Raw genomic sequence first — 20,023 nt, forward strand, 5'->3', positions numbered from 1 at the left:
AGAAATAAAGTCCCATTATTCAGGGGGAAAAAAAGACTTTCTTGTTTTGTTTCTTGATTGTTTCATGTTAATTTTGTTTTCTCAATGCTATTTCAAAGCCTTTTAGGAACAAGTAGCTTATCTCATTTATCTTACTCCCTTTTCTTCTTTTTTTTTAATCTTCACAGCATCTCTCAAGGTCTCAGGAAGCTAAAAAGCTCTCAGTAAATACAATCAGAGGATGATGAATGAATCCTGAATACACCATCACCCAGCATGACACCTCACATGCCAAAGCTCAACAGGTGTTTTGCTGAATGAATGAGTGAATGCTCCCGCCTTGGAAATGTATCCTACTTATCCACATTCCTCTATTCACGGGCTTGGTGAATAAGAATTCACCAGAAACAATACAAATATAAAAAGATGGAACGAGACAAAAATATAATACAGTGGGATGTAGCACTTGGTAGTTAAATGATTTCTCTACTTTTTATGGGGGAAATTCTGGCTCCTTAACCTCTCATTTATTGGCAAAGGGAGCTGAATGTATATTTGAAATACACATCCACTCCTTCCTCTGGGATTTTTACTTGTGTAGCCTTTCAAAAACCTCCTGCTTCTTCAGTAGTTGTAAGGCAAGCCACAAGATGGCAAAATTTAATATGAAAAAATAATAGCATACATTTAAACTGCTGGTATTCTGAGAAAAAAATCTTTTATAGCAGTTTTAATGCTTTTAGCTACTGTCTGAACATTGCACACGTAGATTTCTATTTACTAATGGTGGCAATTAACGCAAAGTCTTAAGTTTAACAAAACCATTGCTTATTCCAGCAGGTATGTGAATCCATTTTCCTGCCATGCTTAATCTTTCCATCTAGTTTGGTGCGCGGTTCCCACAGCCCCAAAAGGAACAGTCTCTGTTCTGTAACCTAACTGTACTGTGACCTAACTGGCAGTGACCAGAGAGATTTTGCCTTCCAAAGAAGTGAAATGAATGACACAGAAATTCTAGCCAGGTAACCTTCAACATCCCTGTTCTCAGTCTCTTCATCTTATGCAATGCACTTAACCTTGAACATAGACTATAACTGCTCAAGAAATGTTAGCCACTGCAATAGTGATAACTATAAAATATATTAAGAAAGCATACATTGTTGTTCATGTTGTACTGAAAAGTTTGTGGGGTTGGAGCCTGAAGTGACCACATTAGGCCACAAACACTTGTAGATAGAAAGGAACTAGAAAGAAGCAGGGTTGAAAGAGATCACAGCTTCCTACCTTCCTATTTCCGCTTCCACTAGTTTCTTGCTCTCAGATGTTCATGGAATTGAATCTGGTGCCCTTAAGTACGTGCGCTATGGAGCCACCTCCAAGATGGCCATTGACGATCCTCACCCCTACTAGCCACACCCACACGTACTCCCCTCCACCTCTGAGTCTTGGTCATAAAATACATTGTGATTTCCCCTTGTCCTCTAGATTACTCCAAAGCCATGCAACACGTTGTGAGAAGGGACCCACGTTATGAGGAACTGAGGCTTCCTGCTAATAGCCATGTGAGGAGCACTTCAAAAGCAGATCTTCCATCCCAGTCAAGTCTTCCCATGACCACAACTCTGGCCAACATCCGGACTACAACCTCAAGAGACACCCTAAGCCAGAACGACTCAGCTAAGCTGCTCCCAGACTCCTGGCCCTCAGAAACGGTGAGATAATGAATGTTTACTGTTTCATGAAACTAAGTTTTGGAGTAACTTGTTACACAACAGTAGATAACTTAGTACATGCCTTATTGCTTAAACTTGATTAAATGCTTTTTCGCACCTTGCAGTACAAGATCTCAGGCCAAGACACCTACGTTAAAAACTTTAGCTTAAGAAATAGAGGTGCAAACCGAACTGTAATTGTTGAAGTTTTTCATTTGCTTTTTCCGAGGTACATGAAAGCTGACCCTAGTTTTAAGGTAAACTACTTACCTACCTATCTATCTGCCTATCAATCATTTCCCATCACTTATTCAGCTATCCATGCCCTGTCTTAAGACTGGGGTTTTAAGATAAAATATACATAGATAAATAATACATAGTAGAGGGGGAAAGAATCCATTTCCTTTCTAGAACTCCTTTTGGGAAGTTTTCTTTGGAAAACTGTGTTTGACCAACTGACTTGGGGTAAAAGTTGAGCCCCCAGGGAATGATTTATTCAGTGGGAGACTGTAGGGTGTGTGTGTGTGTGTGTGTGTGTGTGTGTGTGTTGGGGCAGGGAGGGTTGGAAGTCTCATATATTTTTACATCTTTAGAAGAAACACAAGAAGGGTGAGAGAAAGGGAGAGGAAATGTGTAAAGGTCAAAGGCTCCAGGATATGACTCTTCCCTTTGCTTTTCCCCCATCTTATATAAAATTACTAAACTCACAAAATAATTAAGACATACGAATTGGAGAGATAGAAACCAGTGATGGGGCAAGGCTTTGTGTTCACACTAAAGTATTGGAATAAGGACTGTCCAGGCAGCCCAAAAGCACAGAAACAGAGAGAAGGAGGAGTAAACATCCAGCACACAAATCAACTCTGGGAAGGGCTTTTAGAGTTTCAGAGAGCTATAGTACTGGGGGGTTGAGGCACAGTTGAATCTCTGAGAGCCACTAAGGACTCAGTGGGCATCTCAGATGGATGGATGGAAGGATGGATGGATGGATAGATGGATGGATGGATGGATGGATGGATGGATGGATGGATGGATGGTTGGTTGCATGGATGGATGGATGGATGGCTGCATGGATGGGTGGCTGCATGGATGGAGACAGAGGTAGAGAAATAAACAGCTGTGAGCTCCTTGAAGGCTGAGAGCATCAGCTACATTTTATTCATCTTGATATATTCAGGGCTGTACATGGCAGATATTTTATAAACTCTTATAGAATAAATGAATGAGTGAGTGATATACAAATGAATAAATAGATCATTAACTTGCAAGTACTGATCTTCTAATATATGCACTCTATCTATCCATTCTCTGTTACAGTTATCCTGAACCTTATGAGTTTATCTCATAAGCTTACATGTATGTCAAGGTTGAAGAAGATATTCCATCAGCTTAAGTATACTTACATTAAAGCAATGATTTAGTGCTTACAGAAAACATAATATTTCCTTCTGGTCCACCAGACAAACAATTATGTTCCATCTTCACTTTCTGTCATCCATCTGGGGGCAGGGGGGTGGGAGAGGAGATTGTAGAATGGACGTAACCTGCTAATGCAGCAATACATCGCCAGCCTGAGTAAGGTAGGAGCTACTACAAAGCAACTGGCTTGGGCTGATAAATGTGTCTGATTCCCCTTCTCAGGTTTCTCCAGGATTCTGGAACTGAACATACCATTCGGCTCTGCATATCTGAACAGCTCTTGTCATTAGCTAGATGTGAGAGTCTCCTGCCTGTGAAGTCCTAAATCAGGCACAGACCCTGCCCTCTCTGTACACATCCACACACAGCTCTGCTGGCCTGCACTGGAGCAATATGGGTCTGCCAACTGCTGCAGACTAATTTGATTTAGGCATCTTTTTTTCTAATCACACAAAGAATTTCAATAAAAAGTAGATCATTCCGATAACAGCTGTCAGTTCCAGCGCAGTCCTGGTAATTATCACCTTGTCAGACCTTGAAATCCTCCTACATGCTATGTCATGGTTCTGAGTTCATCTGAATTGATGAATTATTTGCAGAGATAATGAAACCTATCAGATTACCTTTCAACTTCATTTGAAATGAAATTAACTGGCAAGGAGACCATAATGACTTATGGAAAGACATTCTAGACAGCCTTAAAATCGCAGACTGATTTCCTCTCTCCTTTACTAAGTCTGCCATTCCTTCACCCTTTTCTCCAATTAGCCTGTTACTTCCTTTTTCTTCTCATTGGAGGCTTAGAAGGGCAGGAGACTGGAGAGGCTTGATCATTAAAAAAAAAGAAAAAAGAAAAAAGTGTGTGTGATGTGTGTATATGTGTGTGTGTGTGCGCGCACGTGTGTGTGTGTAGACAAGCTGCTGGTTCTAATTTCAAGGGGTGGAATTTCACATCTTCCTGCTTTTTTTCTCTCCCTGTCAACACCCCTCACTGCTAGTGAGGTTTTAGGAGGCAATCCTCAAAGATGAAAATCAAACAAGAAGGAAATTATGAATAGAATTATCCTCTTTTTCCTTTTCTTTCCCTTTTCCCTTTCATTGCCTAGAAATTAGACTTATAAATGCATAGCTCTAGCCCAGAACTTTCTCCTCCGACCCCTCTACTTACTTCCTTTTCAATATTTCACCTCAATGACCAATTGATATTCAAAGCCAACATATCTGTGGTGGGGACTGCTACACATTCACCAAAACCCACCTAGACTACATTTCCCAACGTTCCATGTGGGTGGGTGTGGCTTTATGACTGAGTTCTAAGCAAAGGAAAGTTGGGAAGTGATGTGTACCAGTTCCAAGTCTGACCCCTTCCAAAACCTATCATGTGACTCTCCCTGTTTTTCTCCCATCTGTTGACTGAATGGAGAGAATTCTAAAGACCTGGAATAGGTGGAGGAGCCACAAGATGGGAGGAGCCACAAGATAGAAGGAGCCTGGGTCTCTGAATGAGCTCATGGAAGCCTGTCTGACCAGGAACTCCTGCAATGGACTAGGACATGAACCCGAAATAGACTTCTATTGCATTCAGGGTTCATCTGCTACCATATGTTTTGGTTGCCCTGGCGTGAGGGCCAGACCAACCCCCAACCCAAAATTTGGTTCGGATGTTGACACTGACGATGCCACACATGCACAAGAGGGCATGAAGAGATCTATCACTCACAGAATGAGTCTTCAGGGGAAAGCAGGGCAGGCTCCCAATCAGGTCTAAAGATGGCTTGAGAGAGGGAAGAGGGGTGACTGGCTTGGGCTTTTATCGTGGTTAGTGGATGGGACTAAGGAGGGCTCGCAAACAAGCCAGGTTTTGCGTGGCTGGAACTCTCCTCTGTCGAGTGAGGGAGCATGAAGACTTTCTTATCGGCTTGCCCAGACGTGGGAGGAAGGGGAAGGGAGCCTGATGAGGCTTGAAAGCTGTCAGCAGTCAAACATCAAAAATGGAGCCAGTCTCTATCACACCATAGCTGGAATCACCTTGATCTATACAACATCAAAACCGAACACATTACCATCCATTACCCAGCATAGTCCTGACCCCTCCCCCTTGCTTCTCTTGGGACCAGACTGACCAACCACTCAAAAGCTGGACATGAACAAAGGGCAACCTTGTAGAAGTGATTGGCGTTAAAGTCACTCTCCCTGAGCACTTACTCTGCTCCCACCTGCTCCCTTCCCCCCACAGCCCCAGGTGGGAGAATTTCCCAGGGGTTAGGGCAGAGCAGGAGCCACGAAGGCCCTGTTTCTGCCAGAAGAACCACACAAGGGCTAAGCTGACGATGGGCTTCAGACATGAGCAATACCCAGGGCACGGCGCGTGACTTCCTGTATGTTCCTCCCCACAGCTGCTTCCACGAGCCAGACTCTCTCAAGACAATAAACAACAGTCAGAGAAAGACCTGGCTTTTTTTCCCTCAAGGTTTTCTCGACTGTTACGGGTGCAGAAGGTGATGGAGCTCAGTGTTAGTCACTATGTGACTCTGGAGACCCAGCTGTCTTTGCTCCTTTGAGTCTATGTTTCAGTGATTCGGAGGAGAATGAGCCCAGGGATGTTTGCAGCGGGAACCAACCTGCAGGCGCTCTAAGTCTTTGCCTGTTTTCCTGCTACTGAACCCAGAAAGATGTCTCCAGGATGCAGGCCCCCCCATTGTCTTAACACTCTTCCCTCCTACTTTCCTTATAGGACACTGATTCCTACTGACCGTAGCACTTATCTCTGCCTCCTGCTTGTTCCAAAAGCAATCCAAAATTCAATTTACTTCAACATATATTTACTGTGGTCTATTAAGAACTAAGCCCAGCTCCAGAGCTATTGAAATAAATACCTATCCTCAAAGAGCTTATAATCTATCAAATCCTGAACTCAACCTACATTTACGTTATGTGGATTGATTATCACTAGTGGTATTACCCAATGTGGAGCAAGCCCGACCTTTTCACATGACTTGCAATGCTTAGTTCCATAGGTGGAACCTATTCCATCCCATAGTACATACTCATCTCTCAGTCACCACGAGCCCATCTGTCCCATGCCTCTCTCTGAGTCTCTCCTGCTACATTTCACAGAGACCGTCATCCTCGTGATGCTCATGACTGCAGGGTTTGGGAAAGTCTGCTGATGCACTCAGCCCAGTTCCCACAGGTACTTGACCACAGAACACACCTTCTACCTGACACCTCTCCAGAACCCTCCCAGGGAACAACTGCTGCAGCTCCATACGAAGAGGAAAGGGTGGGGGAAGGTTGCTTCCACCCAAATCCTGCCCTCTGCCCACTTGGAGCCTTTGGGGTTTTTTTGGGGGGGTTTGTTTTGTTTTGTTTTGTTTTGTTTTTGGCCATGCCACACAGCACGCAGGATCGTAGTTTCCCAACCAGGGATCCACCCCGTGCCCCGTGGAGTGGAAATGTGGAGTCTTAACCACTGGACAAGCAGGGAAGTCTCTCTTGAGCCTTTGGTTCTTTGAAAAGTCTTCTTTTTTTTTTTTTTAACATCTTTATTGGAGTATGTTGCTTTACAATGGTGTGTTAGTTTCTGCTTTATAACAAAGTGAATCAGCTATACATATATATATAGCCCCATATCTCCTCCATCTTGCGTCTCCCTCTCACCCTCCCTATCCCACCCCTCTAGGTGGTCACAAAGCACCAAGCTGATCACCCTGTGCTATGCGGCTGCTTCCCACTAGCTATTTTACATTTGGTAGTGTATATATGTAAATACCAGTCCCTCACTTCGTCCCAGCTTACCCTTCCCACTCCCCATGTCCTCAAGTCCATTCTCTACGTCTGCGTCTTTATTCCTGTCCTGCCCCTAGGTTTTTCAGACCATTGTTTTTTTTTTTAGATTCCATATATATGTGTTAGCATACAGTATTTGTTTTTCTCTTTGTGACTTACTTCACTCTGTATGACAGACTCTAGGTCCATCCACCTGATGACAAATAACTCAATTTAGTTTCTTTTTATGGCTGAGTAACATTCCATTGTATATATGTGACACATCTTCTTTATCCATTCATCTGTCAATGGACATTTAGGTTGCTTCCATGTCCTGGCTATTGTAAATAGAGCTGAAATGAACACGTGGTACATGACCCTTTTTGAATTATGGTTTTCTCAGGGTATATGCCCAGTAGTCGGATTGCTGGGTCATATGGTAGTTCTATTTGTAGTTTTTTAAGGAGCCTCCATACCGTTCTCTATAGTGGCTGTATCAATTTACATTCCCACCAACAGTGCAAGAGGGTTCCCTTTTCTCCACATCCTCTCCAGCATTTATTGTTTGTAGATTTTTTGATGATGGCCATTCTGACCAGCGTGAGGTAATACCTTATTGTAGTTTTGATTTGCATTTCTCTAATGATTAGTGATGTTGAGAATCCTTTCATGTGTTTGTTGGCAATCTGTATATCTTCCTTGGAGAAATGTCTAGTTAGGCCTTCTGTCCATTTTTGGATTGGGTTGTTTGTTTTATGATACTGAGCAGCATTAGTGGCTTGTAAATCTTGGAGATTAATCCTTTGCCAGTTGCTTCATTTGCAAATATTTTCTCCCATTCTGAGGGTTGTCTTTGCATCTTGTTTATGGTTTCCTTTGCTGTGCAAAAGCTTTTAAGTTTCATTAGGTCCCATTTGTTTATTTTTGTTTTTTTTTCCATTTCTCTAGGAGGTGGGTCAAAAAGGATCTTGCTGTGATTTATGTCATAGAGTGTTCTGCCTATGTTTTCCTCTAAGAGTTTGATAGTTCTGGCCTTACATTTAGGTCTTTAACCCATTTTGAGTTTATTTTTGTGTATGGTGTTAGGGAGTGTTCTAATTTCATTCCTTTACATGTAGCTGTCCAGTTTTCCCAGCACCACCTATTGAGAGGCTGTCTTTTCTCCATTGTATATGCTTGCCTTCTTTATCAAGAATAATGTGACAATACGTGTGTGGGTTTATCTCTGGGCTTTCTATCCTGTTCCACTGATCTATATTTCTGTTTTTGTGCCAGTACCATACTGTCTTGATTACTGTAGCTTTGTAGTATAGTCTGAAGTCCAGGAGTCTGATTCCTCCAGCTCTGTTTTTCTTTCTCAAGATTGCTTTGGCTACTTGGGGTCTTTTGTTTTTCCATACACATTGTGAAATTTCTTTTTATAGTTCTGTGAAAAATCCGACTGGTAGTTTGATAGGGATTGTATTGAATCTGTACATTGCCTTGGGTAGTATAGTCATTTTCACAATATTAATTCTTCCAAGCTGAGAACATATCTCTCCATCTGTTTGCACCATCTTTAATTTCTTTCATCAGTGTCTTATAGTTCTCTGCATACAGGTCTTTTGTCTCCTTAGGTAGGTTGGTTCCTAGGTATTTTATTCTTTTTGTTGCAGTGGTAAATGGGAGTGTTTCCTTAATTTCTCTTTTAGATTTTTCATCATTAGTGAATAGGAATGCAAGAGATTTCTGTGCATTAATTTTGTATCCTGCTACTTTACCAAATTCATTGATTAGCTCTATTAGTTTTCAGGTAGCATCTTTAGGATTCTCTGTATATAGTATCACGTCATCTGCAAACAGTGACAGCTTTACTTCTTTTCTGATTTGGATTCCTTTTATTTCTTTTTGTTCTCTGATTGCTGTGGTTAAAACTTCCAAAACTATGTTGAATAATAGTGGTGAGAGTGGATGACCTTGTCATGTTCCTGATGTTAGAGGAAATGGTTTCAGTTTCTCACCATTGAGAACAATGTTGGCTGTGGGTTTGTCATATACGGCCTTTATTATGTTATGGTAAGTTCCCTCTATGCCTACTTTCTGGAGGGTTGTTATCATAAATGGGTGTCGAATTTTGTCAAAAGCTTTTTTTGCATGTATTAAGATGATCATATGGTTTTTCTCCTTCAATTTGTTAATATGGTTTATCACATTGATTGTTTTGCATATACTGAAGAATCCTTGCATCCCTGGGATAAACCCCACTTGATCATGGTGTATGATCCTTATAATGTGCTGTTGGATTCTATTTGCTAGTATTTTGTTGAAGATTTTTGCATTTATGTTCATCAGTGATATCGGCCTGTAGTTTTCTTTTTTTGTGGCATCTTTGTCTGGTTTTGGTATCAGGGTGATGGTGGCCCCGTAAAATGAGCTGGGGAGTGTTGCCCCCTCTGCTATAGTTTGGAAGAGTTTGAGAAGGATAGGTGTTTGCTCTTCTCTAAATGTTTGATAGAATTCACCTGTGAAGCCATCGGGTCCTGGGCTTTTGTTTGTTGGAAGATTTTTAATCACAGTCTCAATTTCAGTGCTTGTGATTGGTCTATTTATGTTTTCTATTTCTTCCTGGTTCAGTCTTGGAAGGCTGTGCTTTTCTAAGAATTTGTCCATTTCTTCCAAGTTGTCCATTTTATTGGCATAGAGTTTCTTGTAGTAATCTCTCATGATCCTTTGTATTTCTGCAGTGTCAGTTGTTACTTCTCCTTTTTCATTTCTACTTCTATTGATTTGAGTCTTCTCCCTTTTTTTCTTGATGAGTCTGGCTAACGGTTTATCAATTTTGTTTATCTTCTCAAAGAACCAGATTTTAGTTTTATTGATCTTGGCTATCATTTCCTTCATTTCTTTTTCATTTATTTCTGATCTGATCCTTATGATTTCTTTCCTTCTGCTAAGTTTGGGGTTTTTTGTTCTTCTTTCTCTAATTGCTTTAGGTATAAGGTTAAGTTGTTTATTTGAGATGTTTCTTGTTTCTTGAGGTAGGATTGTATTGCTATAAACTTCCCTCTTAGAACTGTTTTTGTTGCATCCCATAGTTTTTGGGTCATCGTGTTTTCATTATCATTTGTTTCTAGGTATTTTTTGATTTCCTCTTTGATTTCTTCAGTGATCTCTTGGTTAGTTAGTAGTGTATTATGTAGCCTCCATGTGTTTGTATTTTTTACAGGTTTTTTTCCCTGTAATTGATATCTAGCCTCATAGCGTGGTGGTCGGAAAAGATATTTGATACGATTTCCATTTTCTTAAATTTACCAAGGCTTGACTTGTGACCCAAGATATGATCTATCCTGGAGAATGTTCCATGAGCACTTGAGAAGAAAGTGTATTCTGTTTTTTTTGGATTGAATGTCCAATAAATATCAGTTAAGTCCATCTTGTTTAATGTGTCATTTAAAGCTTGTGTTTCCTCATCTATTTTCATTTTGGATGATCTGTCCATTGGTGAAAGTTGGGTGTTAAAGTCCCCTACTATGTTTGTGTTACTGTTGATTTCCCCTTTTATGGCTGTTAGCATTTGCCTTATGTATTGAGGTGCTCCCATGTTGAGTGCATAAATATTTACAATTGTTATATCTTCTTCTTAGACTGATCCCTTGATCGTTAGGTAGTGTCCTTCTTTGTGTCTTGTAATAGTCTTTATTTTAAAGTCTATTTTGTCTGATATGAGAATTGCTACTCCAGCTTTCTTTTGACTTCCATTTGCATGGAATATCTTTTTCCATCCCCTCACTTTCAGTCTGTATGTGTCCCTAGGCCTGAAGTGGGTCTCTTGTAGACAGCATATGTACGGGTCTTGTTTTTGTATCCATTCAGCCAGTCTATGTCTTTTGACCGGAGCATTAAACCATTTACATTTAAGGTAGTTATCAATATGTATGTTCCTATTACCATTTTCTTAATTGTTTTGGGTGTGTTATTGTAAGTCTTTTCCTTCTCTTGTGTTTCCTGCCTAGAGAAGTTCCTTTAGCATTTGTTGTAAAGCTGGTTTGGTGGTGCTGAATTCTCTTAGCTTTTGCTTGTCTGTAAAGGTTTTAATTTCTGTGTTGAATCTCAATGAGACCCTTGCTGGATAGAGTAATCTTGGTTGTAGGTTTTTCCCTTTCATCACTTTAAATATGTCATGCCAGTCTCTTCTGGCTTGCAGAGTTTCTGTTGAAAGATCAGCTGTTGACCTTATGGGGATTCCATTGTATGTTATTTGTTGCTTTTCTCTTGCTGTTTCTAATTGCATTTAATTTTTGATAGTTTGATTAATATGTGTCTTGGCATGTTTCTCCTTGGATTTATCTTGTATGGGACTCTCTGCGCTTCCTGGACCTGATTGACTATTTCCTTACCCATATTAGGGAAGTTTTCAACTATAATCTCTTCAAATATTTTCTCAGTGCCTTTTTTTATTCTCTTCTCCTTCTGAGACCACTGTAATTTGAATGTTGGTGTGTTTAATGTTGTCCCAGAGGCCTCTGAGATTGTCCTCAATTCTTTTCATTCTTTTTTGTTTATTCTGCTCTGTGGTAGATATTTCCACTATTTTATCTTCCAGGTCACTTATCCGTTCTTCTGCTCCAGTTATTCTGCTATTGGTTCCTTCTAGAGAATTTTTAATTTCATTTCTTGTGTTGTTCATCATTGTTTGTTAGCTCTTTAGTTCTTCTAGGTCCTTGTTAAACATTTCTTGTATTTTCTCCATTCCATTTCCAAGATTTTGGATCATCTTTACTAACATAACTCTGGATTCTTTTTCAGGTAGGCTGCCTACTTCCTTTTCATTTGTTTGGTCTGGTGGGTTTTTACCTTGCTCCTTCATCTGCTGTGTATTTCTCTGTCTTCTCATTTTGCTTAACTTTCTGTGTTTGTGGTCTCTGTTTCGCAGGCTGCAGGTTCGTATTTCCCATTTTTTTTGGTGTCTGCCCCCAGTGGGTAAGCCTGGCTCAGTGGGTCGTGTAGGCTTCCTGGTGGAGGGGACTGGTGCCCCTGTTCTGGTGGATGAAGCTGGATCTTTTCTTTCTGGTGGCAGGACCACGTCCGGTGTTGTGTTTTGGGGTGTCTGTGACCTTATTATGATTTTAGGCAGCCTCTCTGCTAATGTGTGGTGTTGTGTTCCTGTCTTGCTAGTTGTTTGGGATAGAGTGTCGAGCCCTGTACCTTGCTGGTCGTTGAGTGGAGCTGGGTCTTAGCATTGAGATGGAGATCTCTGGGAGAGCTTTCGCCGTTTGATATTATGTGGAGCCGGGTGGTCTCTGGTCGACCAATGTCCTGAAGCCAGCTCTCCCACCTCAGAGGCACAGGCCTGACACCCAGCCGGAGCACCAAGATCCTGTCATCCACACGGCTAAACATGGGAAAGGAAATAGTCACCGAAGTCCATGAAGCACAGTGAGTCCCATACAGGTTAAACCCTTGAGTCAGGTAAGCATTTGCTTCACCTCTTCTTTCAGGTATAGCAGCTGCTCTGGCTTCTCTTATTTCTAGCTTCCCAAGGTCCCCATGATTCTCAGAGCCCCTTTTTTCTTTCCCTTTGTGCTTCATCTAGTTTCACTTGCTCACAGGGAGTCATGGGCAGAGGCCTCACCCCAGCCCTTCAGACCAGAGCTCCCGGTGCAGAGCCACGCTGCCGACCCCTGAGCTCAGGACCAGAAGCACCCTGTGCAGTCTTCTTGAAGCTTCTCTGCCTAGTCCTGTGAAATGGATTCTAGATGCCCTGCTCTGGACCCACTCATCCCAGAGTTGATCCGTTGCCTTCACGTGAAGGTTACTGAAAATGTATGTCCAGCAGGACAGGGTCAAGTGCAAAGCCCCACAGCACCCCCTTCAGGACAACCTTCCACTTTGCAGGCTGCTGCTAATCCATGAACCAGCACTCTTGGGTTCCCTCTGTTTAGCTCCCTAGAAAGTATTATAATCCAACTGGCGCTGAACATGTGTGTCTGGCTGGGGCTGGGCTCCCCCAGACTGTAAGGCTGAAATGTGCAGTTGGGGGTCCCCAGTAACCCAGACCCAGATGGCTTGTGTCTCAAATGAAGAATGTGATCAGGCCTCATTTTTCTTATTTTAGCTAGAGCTGCTTTTGGGTCTTTCCTGCTAAGTTTTCCACTGCATTTGTAACCATGTTAGGTAAGGGCTAGATCTTGTGGAATAGCTATTTGAATCTAATCATGAAATATTGATTAATACAAAGAACCGCTCATTTTAAAGACTGGTTGCCCAGGGTGCAGGGTTCCGAGCGGTCCCTTGGGGATCTGTCCCATCCGCCAGGCATTAAATTATGCTGTGGTCTGCACCCCACTGAGAGGGATCTCTGTACCTTGTAGAGTCTAGAAGGTTTCCTCAACATCAAACTCACTCTCAATTTGGGAAAATAAGAACGGCATCACAAGACCCGTCCTCTGATGCCACTAACGAACAACATTTCCCCGGAAGCCTCTAGTGCTACCCTGCTGCTTTCATTGATGCGTTCAAGACAGACTATCCCAGTCATGGGGGCTTCATGGATGTGCTCCTTTATAATTTAATGTGGGGACTGGTGTTTAACTGGTTTCTCCTTTTCCCTACTTCTCCTGCTCTAAAATGTCAGAAGTTATCCCTACCAGAAAGATGATGTTGCTTTTCTCACGTGCTAAGCATTTCTGAAAAGGACAGATGGGGTTTACTACTCAGACCCCTGTTATGACATTTGAACAGAAACACTGCCATGGCATTTTAGTCCCTCTCCCTGGCCATGAGGTAGTCATTCTAGGAAACAAAACAACCTCCGACTGTTGGGTCTCTAAACCAAAAGCTGTGCATCTGTCCCCTGAGGTACCAGGGGCCCAACCAGGAGACTGGCTTTTGGAGGAGAGAGCGCATGCAGAAGAATGGTCCCTGTAGGCTGGCTGGGAGGGGCCGCCCATACTGTGAACAGCCTGTAAAGCCGAGCAGAGAAAGGAAGAGCAGAGCAAGGGTTACTGAGTTTTTATTGTGTGCAAAGCACAGCACCAGGCACCTTACAGGCTTATCTTACTCATCCTTAAACCACATTAGGAGGTGGGAACATAGCAGAGTGCAGTCTGTGTTCCCCCAGCATCCAGACTAGAGGCAATGGAAGCCTCCTGGGAAGAGACCCATCCTACAGGAAGAATGATGGTCCCCAAGTTAATTCAAGGGTAGTGAGTCTAGGGTCAAAGTACAACAGTAGGTTCATGCTCAGCGTGAGCTGCTCTTATATCATCTCCAAGCCCAAGCCCTCGTGGTGCACAAAACTGTAAGTCTCCTTTCCTATCACCTCTCGGGGACCAAAAGAGCTTAAGTGGCAGTACTGCTGGCGTCACCGCTGTGGGTGGGTGGCCGTTCTGGCCACGATGGCAGTGGCTCCTTCAGGGTGGTGAACAGTGGGTTCTGGTGCCCAAGCCTTCAGGGGTACTGGTCCCAGGTGCCACTCTGGTCACTGGCTCCCAGTGTAGCCCGACAGTGTGCCAGAGCTGGGAACAGTGTTTACTGGTAAATGTGAACAAGGTGTATTAGTGAATGTTTTAACAACTAGCACCAGAAGGGGAGGGTAAAGGAGAGGGAGGGGTCTCATCTGTAGCATTTGCCATTTGCTGTGGCGTAGATACTCCCAGCATGGCCGATTTCAAGCTATTAATGGGACACCACTGAACATAAAGATGGGAGGAGGTGCACAGTAGACCACGGTTATACAGAGTTTCTACCGTAGATACAATAGACATAGCCTCAAGAGCACAGACCACAGCAAAACGTAATAAAATAATTAGGAGGTGATGACTTTCGACTACACGTTATCTTTGTTTTAATTTAATTAATATAATTGTAAGCTTACATAACCGGTTTTAATAATAGCTGTGTTTAACAACCATTGTGCAAAAATCCCATTTAGCAAAATTTAATGATTGGCTCTCATAAGCCTGTATGAGCCAGCTTGAGCACACTACTAGCTGAGGAGGAAGAAAATGCGGGCCGAATGAAGCAAAAACCTTTCCCATCTTTCCCTAGAAACGCCTGGCTGTGTCCTGAAGCATCACTTCTCTGCTCGGCTCTCGCTTCCCTCTGCCTGGATGAGGCAAGTCACGGGGCACGTTCCAAGATGCCTCCTCGAACACCTACAGTGATGACAGCCTTCTGCCTAAGCCTCGGCAGCAGAGGCAGCCTTGAGATCTAAACTTCATTTACCAGAGCACGGTTTGGAACAGAGCAGCCCAAGTCCAGGAAAAGAGAAGGTTATGAAATGGATCTGTGCAATGACACAGCGTGAGTGCAGTTAATTGTTGTCAAAGCATTTTGTTGGCTGCATTCTCTCTTACGTAGGAGAACAAAACTGTCATAGCCATGACAATTTTATTCAACATTGGTGCCATTACCAAGCCTAAAAATAGGAAGCAGAGGGGAGATTTGCTTGAGAGGGCTGAGCTCTGTTACCCATGTCCGCCCCCAGGATGGAGGGAGGGGAGGAAGGAAGCTGAGATTCATTGAATCTTGCCATGTGCTACTATGAGAAGCGTTTTACCATTTTATGCGACATAATCATCCCTTCAACTCTGTGAAGGGAGGAGGAGTAGACAGAGCTCTAAGGACCAAGATCTACTGAGCATCCAGTATGAGACAGGCTCTCTGTACAAACTCTATGTACATAATCACTTTATCACAACCTCACTGAAATGGAGGTATTATTACCTCCCATTTTATAGATGGGAAAGCTGAGTCTCAGAAAGTTTAAGAAACTCGTACAGGATCCCATAGCGCAAATGCTTCTGATTACAAAGTCATTTACGGGGACTTGTTTGCTGTGAAACCTGTGAGGTGAGCAAACCCACACTTCCCGGCAGTGCCTCTCCTGTTCTCCCTTCTCCATCCCCTTTTCTCCTCTTTCTCACATCCCATTGCCCTCCCTTACGGGAATGAACAAATAGTCAAGGCTAGACTTTGGCTGGAGTCTAGGCTCCATGACTTCCTAGGAATTGTGACACTTGCTCATTTGTTTAACCTCTGTAAGCCTTAGTTTTTCAACTATACATTGGAGACAGGAAGAGTGCCTACCTCATAGCATCGCTGTGGGGATGAAATGAGACCTTGCACGTCAAGTGCTTTGTACAGCACCTGGCATAGGGCGAGTACTCAACAGCAGTTGTTATCATGATTGGCCAGAGAACATGGCATTGAAAAGAGGTGCCATGTCCCAGCATGACCTCCACTCAGGACACTACAGATGAAAACATCAGGGGGGTGGCAGGGTCCAGGGTCTTCACTCCCTTCCCACATGGCCAGGTGACTTCCCTCCCAACAGAGGACCCTGCCCTGGGTGGGCACCGGGCAGAATAAGGATGGCGAGGAAGGTTCACCTCCTACAAAGAGTTAGTGCTTACCACGTGAGGGCACTCTTCTAAGTTCTCTGCAAATGTGAACTCATTTAATCTTTACAGCAAGTCAGAGTAGTGGGTGCCATCGTTCACTTCATTAATGAAGTGAAAAGTAAATTTAGTTCCCCCCCAACCCGATTGCACCCTGACCCTTTGGGCACAGTCACGCCAAGCCTATCCACTCCGCCTCCCTAAGGCAATGGGAACCAGGCCACCAGTACCACATAATGTGTGTGCCCCCCCCCTCCTTGATGCCCACATACATGCTTGGTAGGATGAGCTCTCCATCACCCAAGGGTAATAGTCACTTTGTGATTTATCCAGGGTGCTGTATCTCCTGCTTCACTCCCCTTCCTCCCTTCGGTCATTTCTGTGGGACAAACAATGAGCAACAAAGATATCCAAGAAGGAAAAATTTATGTGTGAAAAGGCAGACCTGGGGTTAAATTCCAGCTGTAGCTATATACGCACCCCTTACTAGCTCTGGGTCTCTGCAAGTAACTCATACTCTGGAACTTTCTTCATCTATAAAGCGGAGATAATATCGACGTCATGGTATTGTTATGAGGATCAGACAAAAACACACAAAACATATAGAATAATGCCCAACACCTCAATTTTAGCTATTGTTATCATTTGGCCATTTATTTGTAGCCTCGAGCTCTGGTCTGGCTGACTCACCCAGGGTAGACTCATCCGTCCTGAGCCTCCCCGTTTTTCTGACCTGTAAATTGGGGGTGAGAATACGCAACCTGCCTTGTAGGATCATTGTGAGAGTTGGAAGAGGTCCTGGCATAAATCCTGGTACACAACACGGCTCCACCAACTGTGCGCATTCCTCTGATTCTTATCATCATAATTAGCTTCTCCCAGCAATTGAAAATTGGCTCAAACTCCCAACAACCACTGGAATTATCTCCCAGTCACAACTCGTGGGAGAGAAATATTTGGATGTTTCTCTGTCATAAACGTAAGGACTGCCCAAGAGACACTTGACACCTTTAAAGCTTTTAGAGGACCGCCTTAGAGAAGAACCTCCCACAATAAAGCAAGACTGAGGCTAGCACCTGAAGGAAGATATACTTTCTCTATAACTGTCTTTTTAAAATACTCTCTTTCTCTCAAAAAGTTAATGCTAATCAAACCTTAACAGAACCCTAAGCTACTTTGTCAGCTCTTCAGTGTACCAGCTTCCATATGAAGTCTGTGACTCAGGTCTATGAATGGTGTTTGTGTAACACGTGTGCTCTGTTTTAAACGGAAGAAAATGGGGTTTTTAAGGTCAGACAATCCGGGTTCAAAGGCAGGTCTGGGACTGCTGTGTGACTATAGGTAAGTCACTTACCCTCTCTGAACCTCAGCTTCCTCACTTAGAAAATGAGAAAATGAATAGTATCAACTTCAAAGGATGGTGAGGAAAGTCAAATGAGATACAAAAGCAATCTGAAAAGCGCTGTGTAAATGTGAATTGCTATTATTTACTGTTAAGGGAAATGATATCAAATTTAATGCTCAATCCCCAGTAGAGTACCTCAGGAAGTCAGTATCTCTGTGTCCTCCTCCTTTTTAAGTTTGGATTTCCTATTTCCATTTTAACAGTCTTTGCATACTTGTGCCTGCTACTATAAGCCACTTCAAATCTTTTTGGAAGGAGGCAAAGTGTAAAAACAAACAACAGCTCCGTGGTGAGAAGTAACATGGACCATTTACCCTCTGACTTCAGTTGCATTTTCAAGATGGCGGTGGGGTTAGCTTTGCTGCCTGCAGCCTGGAACCCAGAGCTGGCTTCTCTGGATGAAGGTGGCTGGTTGTCTCAGGAATGGAGTCAAAGACGGAGCCAACCAGCCCTAAAGGAAACTCTCCACCGCAACCACAGTTACTCGGCCAGGGCGGTGGGTATTGGCCAAGGGGAAGCCTGCTCCCCAAAATATTGCCTTGAATCCTCCGGTTCCATACCTTCAACCTCAGAGCAGAAGTCTACATTTTGTTTTCGGTAGAAGTTTTAGGAGGAAAATGCTTTTTGGAAACTTCTCTTTGTCTACCTACCAGTTTACCATCCATATGGAGATGAAGCCAGCCTGTAAAGCGTTTAAATGAGACAGCCAGGTAGGCGAGACACTCGAGCGGTCGCTGCGTTTTAAACACAGCACATGTGTTACACAAACACCATTCATAAACCTGAGTCACGGACTTCAGGTGGAAGCTGGTATATGTATAAATAGCCTGTGTATGTCAAACAGAAGAAAAGAAGGGAAGTTTGGGGAATAAGGTCAGAATCATGATGCCCAATTTAAACATAATAAAAATCTCAGCCTTGTCATTATTTACAACCCCCGAGTACAACTCCTACCCAAAAAGGAGAGAATGTCGAATGGAAAATTCTAAATGAGCTAATGTCCTTGTGTTGAACCGAACAGCACGAATGATGCAGCATCATAAATGAAGCTACAATTATGTCGTCTCACTTCTCGGCTGCCGGATGCCCACAGTACAGAGCTGCCACTCCAGCTTTTTCTGGCCTCAGAATTGTTTTGGGAGTCTTAAAAGTCAGTAGCTTTGACTAGTGTTGACCAATTGATTTGCATTCAGCGACTCTGTGATAGTTTGGGATGACAACAGAAGAATACAGTTTGTGGTGGTGAAGAAATAACACCTTGAACATGTCATCAGTGTTTTAAAAAATCATTTTTTCCTATGATTCCCCGCTTCCCATCTCACCACCCCCAAGCCCTGACTTTGGCCATAACTCTTTACCAACGTACTGTCCCAAATTCAGCTTGTGATGTCACTAACATCCTAAGCTGGGCTCTTACAAAGCACAGCAGGAAAATAGACACCCCTGCAGGCTCAGGGCTGGTTATAGCCCAAGGCAAGTCTGCACACCTTCCAGGCCCCTCCCACTGAAGTGAAGGGCGTGGCCAGGGCTTGGAAGAAACACGAGAGTCTCAGGTAGCCGGTGACGTCCTTGAGGACTTCAATCAGTCCCACAGATACAGCCTTGACCCTGGGTCACGCTGTTCCTTAGCAGGCACCTGCCAGCCATCCAGCCTCCACGCCCACGGCCCAGGAACGCAGTGTGAACTTCAGGGAGCCATTCAATAAAGTGGATTCAGGAAGCCGCAATTCTCGCTCAGAAGAGGTTTCGCGTTTCGTCACCCCTCGTGCCCCCGCTGCTCAGAAGGGATCTACAGCCCGAGTGTGGGGTGTGAACGCCAAAGACTGACACACAGGGTGACAACACGTGCGCGCTCGGCCGCTGGCTGCTGCATGCTTCCGGCTCCCGATTCAGAGTGTCTGCCCGTCTCTGTCTGTCACATCCCCACACTGGTCCCTTCTCCCATCACCAGCGGAAGTGGACTGCGCAGCCTCGGGCCTCTCCCATCCCAGTCTCTGAGGATGTGCGTGGTCTTTGAGTTAAGAGCTCACTAAAGTGTAGATCATGCTGGATGCAGAAAGAAGAGGAAAAGAAGGCATTAGTGGGAGCCCACAAAAGACCTCAGACGGCCCTCAAAAGCGGCACCTTCCAAAAGCCAGACCCCTTGCTTCTTTCTCATTCCTGTCACGAGAGCATCTTTTCTACTCCCCGGACTCTTCCCCCTACCACTTCCCACAATGCTGGACTAGACGTTGTTACGAGACCATCCTGCGCTCCTTGGATGAGAGATGTGATTGCTATCATTATTCTCATCAGGACGATTATCGTGGCCATTATTCCTCTTTCCTGCAATCGCAGGGCAGGTCCCCAGGGGTGGGAGG

General features: G+C 43.7%; 1 protein-coding gene across 2 annotated transcripts in view; it reads right to left on the reverse strand.

Annotated features, from left to right (window-relative positions):
• Positions 1-18,939: 18,939 nt before the first annotated feature.
• CNIH3 (cornichon family AMPA receptor auxiliary protein 3) overlaps positions 18,940-20,023 on the reverse strand; it is a 118,100-nt gene continuing 117,016 nt past the window's right edge. The window contains exon 6 of one of the 2 annotated variants that reach the window (XM_065889946.1): positions 18,940-19,709. In XM_065889946.1, the coding sequence (XP_065746018.1) occupies positions 19,682-19,709 (28 nt within the window). In that variant the 3' untranslated portion in view covers positions 18,940-19,681. The remainder of the gene's footprint in view (positions 19,710-20,023) is intronic. The other variant, XM_065889954.1, reaches the window with a different exon arrangement.

This window comes from Phocoena phocoena, chromosome 1, assembly GCF_963924675.1.
Source record: "Phocoena phocoena chromosome 1, mPhoPho1.1, whole genome shotgun sequence".
NCBI lineage: Eukaryota > Metazoa > Chordata > Mammalia > Artiodactyla > Phocoenidae > Phocoena > Phocoena phocoena.